General features: G+C 40.8%; 1 protein-coding gene across 1 annotated transcript; it reads right to left on the minus strand.

Annotated features, from left to right (window-relative positions):
- Window positions 1-73: 73 nt before the first annotated feature.
- Window positions 74-3,552, minus strand: pex11b (peroxisomal biogenesis factor 11 beta). The gene is made up of 4 exons (XM_068710763.1): window positions 3,095-3,552; window positions 2,247-2,362; window positions 1,963-2,164; window positions 74-1,864 (listed from the first exon to the last, which is right to left on the minus strand). The coding sequence occupies exons 1-4, from the start codon at window positions 3,148-3,150 to the stop codon at window positions 1,483-1,485; spliced, it is 756 nt and encodes a 251-aa protein (XP_068566864.1). The 5' UTR covers window positions 3,151-3,552; the 3' UTR covers window positions 74-1,482.
- Window positions 3,553-10,790: the final 7,238 nt, after the last annotated feature.

The raw sequence follows: 10,790 nt of genomic DNA on the forward strand, positions 1-10,790 counted from the left end.
GGATGAGTGTCAATGTCGACTGCTACCGTCCGACAGTCGGGTCAAGGTCCCCAGGTGACGACATGCGTACATGTTAACCGATGAAAAGCGACGCCTTTTATTTATTAAACTGTCATTGGGTCCGGTCTGCATGGTAACATAATACAGGCAGTGATAGATGAACTATAAAGCCAAAATGTTACAGCATTGATAAGTGAGCAAAAACATTTCACAACCTAGAATCTGAAATATCACCTCGCATACAGACTCTCTTCACTGCTATGATGTCAGGAGGAGAACAAATTGATGCTTATTATTATGACGGGCCAGACACGAATGAGGTTTTTTTTCTATGATGGCCATGGCGTCACCCGCCGTCCTCTACCTCTTATTGGTTTGTACTCCTATGGGCTGCACTTTTAAAACCATTTTATTGCAAATATTTTGGCAATTGAATAATTTTTTTTGTTGTCATTCAGTGAAAAACGACGACTATGGTGTTTAGTGGGGTCTGTAGAATATATGTAGGAAGGCATCTCTACAGCACGACGATATTTAACTGGAAATGGTATTTTGAACCATTGAGCCTCGTGCGATTTAAACAAAGCTTTGGGCCATATTGCGATTTTGATCAAATTTGATTGTGCAGCCTTCGCTGGGTTTGGTTAGTCTAGGCACGAGGAGTAAGAATATCAGGGATAGCCAATCAAACGCAGAGTAAGGCGGGTCATGCATTGGCCATCCGACGAAAAACCAATTTGAGTACCAGACACAACAAAGGTGCGTTTGGCAATGTTGCCACTGGATTACATGAATGGACCAATTAGGAGGGAATGAGTAATGAATGAGCTGCATAGAGGTCGGGGTAATCCAGCGGCGCACATTTACAAGTTTATATGGGATTTAATAAAGGCAGGTTTTATAAATTAGAATATTTTTGGCGTACGTAAACAACCATTTAGTGTGGATTAATAAATGAGAACCTCCACCCTTTACAGACCAGTGCAGCAATGCTTTCCTCTACTGTGGACTTCATGTTACTGCATCTCACAGGACGGTAGGTAACTAGTTTTAATATGAAGAAACCGTATGTCAGGATTTATCACCTTTTATTAATTAGTTAATACCTCGTCTGCCTCTAAGAAGACATCGGATGAGCTTTTATTTTCTAAATCCTTCCTGTAAAGGATTGTGAGATCTCGGGGGAGGTGACGACGCAGGACTGAAGTGTAGAATTCTATCACGGATGAGGGCTAGCTTTATGCATGCACTGCTACGTCACAACTTCTCTTCCATCTGACGCCTTAACTTTGATCAGTTCAATCATGCAGCTCAGTAATCAGCTGTGAGCTGATAATTAGTGGAAGCAGTATGTAATGCAGAGTGGAAAAACCTGTTCCAAGTCGTGTTCACAGTGCACTAGCAGCTGCTGTCTTTACACAATAATCTGTGTGCTAGGTTCCCGGTCTACCTTGTGGTTCCATCCCCACTTTGGATCTGGGTTCATGGCTTGAGTTTGAGCCAGGGGTGGACCATGGTGAGGATGGAGAGGACAGAGGAGGCCAGGCCGCAGGCCCCGACAAAGCCTGGCCCTGTGGGGTAAATCCCTAGCCGGTCTAAGGGGATGAAGATATCGCAACTGTTCTTCACCAGGTCCAGCAGCAGCGGCGGGTTGCTGGACAGCACCGTCACCAGCAGGTGGAGCTGTCTGCGAATCCATACTGAAGTGGCAGGTGTGGAGGACAAGTGGTCCTCTGACAGGATTGTGCTGGGGTTGGGTGAGTGTGGGGCTTTGGAGGCTCTGTTGGGCCCTTCACACTCGATGAGTAGGCGGAGCTCGTACACATCTCGAGTCAGGTTGAGGATCAGAGCAAAGAGGTAGTACCTGCAACAACACACTTTTTACATACAGTCGTTTAGAAATGACGGTGTTTTAAATATGCATTTGTCATTAAAACATACACAAAAAAGAAGGCGACTCACCTGAAGGATCTCTGACTCCATTTGTGCTGGTCCAGTTTGGAGATGAGGCCTGTTTTCCCAGCCCACAGGACGTTGTCACAGACAAAATACATGGCTTTGTTGAGGTGGCTGATGGTCAGGCAGAGCCTCAGCACGCTGTCGGAAAGGTGTATCGCCCTCTTGGCAGCCTCCAGCGCCTCAACGGAGTTCCCCAGACGCAGCACTGTGGGACACACACGCACATTACCCACAATCCTTCAGCTTTGGTTTCCGGGGAAAAGAACTCGACTGGCTTCTTCACTCACACTTTCTTGTCATGCTCATGTGTGCTTCCAGCTGGCTGACAGTCTTGTGAAGTTCAGCCGTGGCTCCGCCCTTCTGTAGAGTGTAGCCCAGCAGAGTGCAGGCATACTGGGCAGCCCTGTGAGTCACCATACAGATAAAGCATTAATACGCCATGCAGGTACATCTGTCGGTATCAGCTTGCTACCAATATTTTACGTATTGGTGTTGGTACAGAGATAGCAAACTATGTTTGGTTTCATTTAGAAACACTGTCTCCAATACAGAGGTAGTTAGTTTGTTCTGTATCCGGTGTCAGACTAATATGGTTGTATGTGTCTGTCAGTAAATGACAGGTATCCAGCAGCAGAGTGCCCTACAGCTAAGTCACCTGATAATCACTCTGCTTTTAGGCTGAACATACCTCGCTAATCTCACTTCTGGCTAGTTTATACAACCCGAGGTCAGCCCGATTTAAAGCTCCTTAATCAAACAGAAGTGACTCCCTCAGGACCAGGCTAGTGTGCAGGATAGCTGTCTATGCTAACTTCCCTCTCAGGGATCTAGTTGAGCTAAAGTAGAAGTAAAGGAGACAAAACCTTCCAACAGAGAGAAGAGAGCTGAATCATAGAGCCACTGGCGACACAAATAATCTTTCAAATGAAATATATAAACCAAGTCAGAACAACTCAGTTTCATTCTTTAATACCTGCTTTATAGCAATGACAACAAACTAGCCACCGTCTGATCATTATGCTAGCAGCGATGTAGTTAGCTAACTACAACGAGTACTTAAAGTTCACATTAGCGTTTGTAGCTTACTTAAAGTGCGATTGAAAAGTTATCGTTAAAGTTGTAACGTTGACGTTACCTGATGACTCTCTCCTTGGCTTGGCTCTGGGCGTTAAACCTCACCCATGAGTCCATGCTGGCTGCTTGTTCTCGGCCTGTAACCGCTACTTCACTAGTTCGCCGTCAACTTGCTAACGTTACCTGCTGACGTCAGAAACTCTTGAGCTAACTACTAGTTAGCAGCTAGCTAGATTATCTTAGTACTGTCAAAAGCAATATTTTGAGGAGAGTTTGGTTTTTTTTAATCACAGAAGAGCTTAAACTATATATTTACAGTATCGCTTTCCTTGCAAACAGATACAACAATAGACTGTATGCGACTGGTGTATAAAGAGAACCCTGTTCATTTCTAAAGAAGTTGCTCAATGACGAGTGGCGCATGAAACAAAATAAGTTCGACTTCCGAATATAGAACTACGGAAGCCCTTCGTTTTCTCCTTCTTCTTCTTCTTCTTCTTCTTCTTCTTCTTCTTCTTCTTCTTCTTCTTTTTCCAGTTTATTGGCGGACTACAAACTAACGTTTAAGGTGCATGCCACCACCTACTGTACTGGAGTGTGTAACATGAAACACTGAAACTCAATAATAATGGTATTATTTATAAATAAATACAAATAAAAAAGATTAAAAAAACGCCATATATAAGTTGTATTCTCGATATTAATCCTGTTCCATTCATAAATGTAAATAAAGCCCTTTTAAGCTGAACTTGTTTGTCCCCTGTCTCTAACAGTCCTTTGATGCTTCACTCTCTTCCTGTATCTGGGATGTCGTGTTTGAAGTCAATGATTACTGATGTTTCTCCACCTCTTTTAGATGTAATACATTTTGCATCAATCACTTTCCCTCCTTTCAGTTCTGTCTCTGTTCTGTCGCTCAAAGCGATACAGAAAAATTAGTTCATGCATTTGTTACCTCTAGACTAGATTACTGCAATTCCTTATTATCAGGCTGCTCTAATAGGTCTCTTAAATCTCTCCAGTTGATCCAGAATGCTGCAGCTTATGTACTAACAAAAACTAAGAAAAGAGATCATATTACTCCTGTGTTAGCTTCTCTGCACTGGCTCCCTGTAAAATCTAGAATAGAATTTAAAACATTCTCCTCACATACAGAGCCCTAATTGGTCAGGCACCATGATATCTTAAGGAGCTTGTAGTACCATATTACCCCACTAGAGAGCTGCGCTCCCTAAATTCAGTGTTACTTGTGGTTCTAGAGTCTTAAAGTAGGATGGGAGCCAGAGCCTTCAGTTATCAAGATCCTCTTCTGTGGAACCAGCTTCCAGTTTCAGTCCAGGGTCAGTCAAACTCAGCACATTTAAGAGGAGGCTGAAGACTTTACTCTTTGATAACTCTTATAGTTCTTATAGGTTTATAGTTAGAACTGGCTCAGGTTCATAGTTAGGGCCGGCTCAGGTTTATAGTTAGGGCTGGCTCAGGTTTATAGTTAGAACTGGTTCAGGTTCATAGTTAGGGCTGGCTCAGGTTTATAGTTAGGACTGGCTCAGGTTTATAGTTAGGGCTGGCTCAGGTTCATAGTTAGGGCTGGCTCAGGTTTATAGTTAGGGCTCAGGTTTATAGTTAGAGCTGGCTCAGGTTTATAGTTAGGGCTGGCTCAGGTTTATAGTTAGGGCTCAGGTTTATAGTTAGGGCTCAGGTTTACAGTTAGAGCTGGCTCAGGTTTATAGTTAGGGCTGGCTCAGGTTTATAGTTAGGGCTGGCTCAGGTTCATAGTTAGGGCTGACTCAGGTTTATAGTTAGGGCTGGCTCAGGTTCATAGTTAGGGCTGACTCAGGTTCATAGTTAGGGCTGGCTCAGGTTTATAGTTAGGGCTGGCTCAGGTTTGCCTTGGACCAGCCCTAGATAAGCTGCTATAGGTCTAGACTGCTGGGGGACTTCCTAGGATACACTGAGCTCCTCTCTCCTCTTCTCTCTCTCCTTCTGTATGAATTCTCATCTCTCATCTTCAACCACTTATCCGGGATCGGGTCGCGGGGGCAACAGCTCCAGCAGTATGAATTCATGTCCCATTAATGAACATTACTGACTTTGGTTTCTGGACTCTTTGTGCTTGTCGTAGGTGTACAGATTGTAAAGCCCTCTGAGGCAAAGTTGAGATTTGAATTGATAAATTGAATTGAATTGAATTCTTAAAAGACTGCAAAAATGCTTGATGTTCAGAGGTATGTCGTCAGATATGTTCTGAACTCAGATATGTCAGTCATTGTCAGCAATCATGGAGCAACGTGTTGTTAAAGCACCTGAAGTTTCAGAAATGTTGCTCTTTCACGGTAGAAGTTTGGGACTTGAGGTCAGAAATCTTCAACTCAAATATATTTGTCGTTGTCAGGAATTATTTATTACATTTATTTTTGCAGCATTTATCTCACAATTTTGTAATTTTTTTTGTAGAAAAAAGCAACATAATTTATACTTCTTTTGAATATAATCCAGTTTATCTTATTTCCATACTGTATACCATTGTTAACACACTATTTTGAAGTCACACAGAGTCACTTGCATATCCTTCCATCAAGTCTGTCACTGTCTGGGCCATTTGAATGCATTTACAATTGGCTGATTTGACAAAAAGATTATAAGCAATAAGAGAAAACAAGCTTTTGTTTCTTGTTATTACATGTTAATTATTATTTTTTCCCTAGATAACGATTAAAAAAGGTTGTGCTTGGCCTGACTGAACTTTTTGGGTGCAGAAGAGATTTTACCGCATATGTTCCCCAATAGTACGACATGTGACAACCCCTCTTTTAACTCTCCATGATCCCTACGGCCCATACAGGCGGCAACCTCTGATTCTGAAGAGTGAAGCCAATGAGGAATTGTCTTAAACTTGCATTCATTTAAATGGCCATCAGCAAAACAAGTCAGGTTGTATAGAAGTCTAGTCTAAAATGACTCTACTTCTCTCTTGATTTATTCCCTCAGTAAACATTGTAAACATGAGTTTATGGTCTCAATCTCTAGTTTACAGTCTTCTTCAATACAGCATGATGTTCATTTAGTACATTATGATCCATTTAGAGTCAAACAGACCATAAAGCAGGGGATGCTTTAGGGGCGGGGCTACACTGGGATTGACAGGTCGCTGCCGCTACCAGAGCCGTATACAGCGTCTCTACGTCAACTCTGGATTCGGCTATTATAAATAAAATAATATATTCATAAATTACAGACACTTTAAGAGTTTCAGAAATCTCTTACCCAATGTATGTCTATGGGAAAAAGTGTATTTGGGCCCCATGGCATCACAAAGCATCACATGGTGGACACGGAAATTCTAATTCCACTGTTTGGCCACTATGTAACGTTTTAGAGTCCGGACAGTCTTCCTGGGTTTGGGGGCATGATCCCAATCCAATTCCTAATTCGTTGAATTTCTTCTTTGTGTTTACTGGCAGATAAAAGCAACGCACTCCCTCCCCCTCCTGGACTGGATCAGAGGGTGATGCTGTATGGTCACTGGTGTTTACTCTGTCCCTTGTCTCTTGGTGAAGTGTTCCCACAACCACCGTGTGATGATGTGTGAGGTCTTCATATTAATAAACATTGACTATTATGTATTGACTGACTCATCAACATGAGTTTATTAGGAACGCTATTGATTATTGATGGACTTACAGAATGTATTCAAAGCAATAGGCTACCATGAGATCCAGGATCGTTTGATAACTAATGACGACACTAACAGCAAAACATCTGTGTGTCCCACATCTACTTCTAGTGTACAGTATGTTTCAATATGTCTAGTTGAATACATAATGCTCTTTTCATTATGAGTGATACAGTATGTGTGTGTGTTGACCTGGAGGTTTGTTGTGAAGAGAGGACAGTCAGTGAAGCATGCGAAGGCTGTATGACATTGTTCATTTATTAACTAGTAGCAATACTTTATCAATAAAGTTTGTATAATTATGACAATGCCATTTGTTTAACGTATTTTAATATACAGTCAACATTACAGAGCAGCACATTTTTACAATGAAATAATTACAAAATTAAAAGAACAATATTCTAACAAAGTCAATTTGAATTCTTTAGTACATATATTGTTTAAGTGTCATAATAAACAGGTTTAATGTTTCATGAAGGGGATGATTTATTTATTTTTCTTAGTTTGTGTCACCAATTGGCCTCTCAACATTAAACAAAATGGATGATAATGGATCTTCAGTGGTTTGGGATGAAATCAGATTTGATCCAGAAATGTTTCTGCTCATTTTTCTCTGAGATATGAAAACAATCAATTCAATATATGAATGTTTAACCTGGTCTGAAAATTGTTGGTCCATTGTTTTTCTCTCAATCTTTTAACATTTTTAAATTTGTGTCATTAAGATGAATCTAGTTTGATCATATTCAAGGGTGAAGAAACAGACAATCATGTTGGTCTTTCAGAACGTGACCGTGGAAGTTCTTTGGAAACAGTAATATGACAATAATAATCCCAACTCCATTTACTCGATTTTGTAAACTCTCTCAACCACCTCTCTGATTATTTCCATATCTTAATGAAGTCTGCATGAACAAACTCCGCCCACTGTTGTAGACCGTGCGATGAGGCCGACAGCCTGAGAGCTAGACGGTGAGTTCTAATGACGTCTTTCAGACATTTCAACACGTCTGAACCAGGTTTCGTTTCTGTAACGATTTGAGACACTTCCACTGAGCACCGTCCCCATCACATACGTGAAGGGTGCTGTTGTTCTCATGTGTGAACAGACTGTGTAAAATATTTCCTATAAGGGAGGACAATAAATCATCTCACATAATGAGAAATGTCTTATATAACTACACAGAAGACACATATTGATGCATTAACTTTGGTCTATTCAAAGAGATGACGCGTCATAATGCAGCAGCACCCGTCTGACAAGGCTCAGAACAATGTGTGTCAGCAAAGCCTTCTCTGCTGGCCTCGACAGAATCACAAAGTTATAGCTATTTTATAATTTCATTATTTTTCATAAATACACTACATGTATTCTAAATATGTTTTCCCATTAGCTTATTATCTCATTGCACAGCTACCGTCTTCCTCAGTTGCTCTGCTTCCAGCACAGCTTGTTTTAAGTAGAGCTTTTATCCAATCAGATTTCACCTCTATGCTGTCTCTAAGTAAATAAAATCTGCCCGAGGCCTTCAGACTCACAAGTGAATCCCTTTGCAGTTGAAGTGAATGGAGACAATATTGCTGATCGTCATAGTCTTCAACCAATCAGATCTTTAGTTTGACATGTTGGGCGTATTCTTTGACATGTCAGAGCTTCTAGCTGGCCTACAAATACGTCAGCATTAACGTGCGGCTTGATTGGTCAGTGGGCTAGCGTGACTGTTGTGAAGCTAGCTAGCAGAACTTTGTAGTAGTAAGAGTTAAAGTTTAAAGATATGTAAGAAGTTTTTACGTGACATTACATTTTTAGCGTTTTGGCATGTTTGGTGGTGATGATCCCAATATCTACTGCCCTTAAAACGCACTGAAACGTATTCAAGAAATGTAACTGGGGAGGCTCGACTGTCATCACTGGAGTCCATGAATCGAGAAGGACCTCTGGCTGGAACTGAACCGCACCGATGTTCTGTACAACCGCGTCATTAAACTCTTTGTTCACAAAGAAAGGAGGATGGACTTTGTCTTTAAGTGAACAGCAGCTTTGGTAGTGAACTGCTTTTGTTTTTACATCTGCAGTAGCGTTACTACTGTGTTCATTTGTCTATGGTGTCGTTTTTATGATATGGTTGATATTGTTCCCTCTGATGTGAATAATATGTGAATGGTGCTCTTCAGTGTGTGGATGAAGGCGTGTTTTATCGGCGCAGTGTTGCTGGAATGTGGAGAGGCCTGTTGAATCTTGTTATTTGGGTTTTATGTTATTCTACCTGCTTTGTTGTCATATGTGACTGGTTCTTGTGAGTTTGTTCTTGTCATTGATTTTGACTCTATGCATTGTCCGTTAGTGACGAAGCATCCCGTCATGCTGGCGTCATAATGAGGTTATTAGGAGGAGGTTCAACTGTAGACAGTGCTGAAGGCCCAGGTACAAAACACACGGCCCACCACTGATGTGTGTTTGCAGGCCAAACATCGGCACCACCACATTAAAATGATTGCATTTATCCGTCAAAGTGTTATTTTTATTTTCAACTGAATCTATTATATTGTGGTTTCATGCTGATACATAGTTTACTGTATTCATTCTATCAAACCAAAGATGTGACAACCAGTCATATTCATCAACCAATGTGGGAAGCAGTTGGCTTTCACATTTTCTGTTTGAACCCTGAAGAAAGTACCCTTGAGATAAACTGTGGATTATAATTTCCGAGGCGTTTCCTGGAGACAATTATGTATTTTGGTTGTAATTATTCTCAAAAAAAAAAAGAGAAAACTCGAAGGTTGGTAGACTTCTAATTAAATCGTTCCAATTAATTGCTGGTGTGTTGAGATGAACATGCAACAATGTGTCCCACGTCTGTAGACAAGCTGCTGTCCCTTTAATTAGTATCAAATAAAACGGTACTTTCTAAGGAACTTCCTTGGAAACAATTAGGAAATTGCAGAGCCATAAAATGAAGCTTACAAAAAAATCATAATGTAAACCTGAAAATGTAATTCCACAATAGCACTATCATTTTCCACATGTTGTGCAAAAACGTAAATGAAAATGCAATAATCCAATTACAATTTTCATTTCCACATACACTATGGGTGTTCTACGGCCATATTCAAATTAAAATAAAATAGCGGTCTGACATCAAATTTTCAAAGTCGTACCACGATGTACAATTTAGAATACTATATAATAAATGTAAAGTGATTTTTCCATTCATGCAAGCAATATTTCAGTCCAAATGAGAATAAAAATGCAATTTTCGAACAATTTGAAAATGGTATTTGTCAATTGATTTGCAAAGACATCACCTGTTGTGCAGTGGACAACATTCAAACGTAATAATAAAACAGCACCCAGTCTGTTCATCCACCGTACATATCACAAAATGGAAATGTCAGTCCTCTGATTGATACGCGTCTGCAGTCAGACTTCCTCTTTCAGCTACCGACTCGCCATCACCCAGTGACTGCTAAGGTCAGGTTACAGTAGGTAGCCTGTGTTGTCCCGCCAACAGAGAATGATTGACGTCCTAACTGAAGACCCGCCTTAATAAGAGGATTGACAGATTGCGTTTCCATTTTGACTTGCATAAAAAAATGTTTAAAAAGTGGATATATTGTTTATATTGCATTTTAATTTTCAAAATGTACAGCGGGGTCCGACTTCTCATTTTCATTTTAATACGGTCATAGAACGTATAGAAAATGCATATTGGATTATTGCATTTTCATTTTTACTCATACAACACATATGTATGTGGAACGTTATAATGCTATTGTGGTATTACATTTCCACTTTTCGAGTTGACATTATCATAAGTCCACTGTGGGCTTCCACTGTGAAAAGACAACAGAAGGAAGCAGACGAGCCGCCCTGCTAACAGACTGGATGGTACCAACTGAGGCTCAAACGCAGCAGCGAGAGGATGGCGCTGGAGCTCAGCTTTACTTCTTTAGACGTCAATAGAGACGCACAAACAGACGAGTGCAACGCAGTTCTGGACACACCGTGGAGGTGGTGTGATGTGACAGGAGAGAGATGGGGATAAACCTCTGATGATGATGATGATGATGATGATGATGA

This window comes from Cebidichthys violaceus, unplaced genomic scaffold (genome assembly GCF_023349555.1).
Source record: "Cebidichthys violaceus isolate CVI_PGR_0920_01 unplaced genomic scaffold, fCebVio1.0.p SCAF_16, whole genome shotgun sequence".
NCBI lineage: Eukaryota > Metazoa > Chordata > Actinopteri > Perciformes > Stichaeidae > Cebidichthys > Cebidichthys violaceus.

Excerpts from the sequence above, each read along its gene's own strand:
- pex11b (XM_068710763.1), bottom strand. The coding sequence starts at position 3,150 with ATGGACTCATGGGTGAGGTTTAACGCCCAGAGCCAAGCCAAGGAGAGA. Across the intron at positions 2,363-3,094 it reads GCCAAGGAGAGAGTCATCAG|GGCTGCCCAGTATGCCTGCA; the intron begins GTAACGTCAACG and ends GGTGACTCACAG. Across the intron at positions 2,165-2,246 it reads CATGAGCATGACAAGAAAGT|TGCTGCGTCTGGGGAACTCC; the intron begins GTGAGTGAAGAA and ends TGTGTCCCACAG.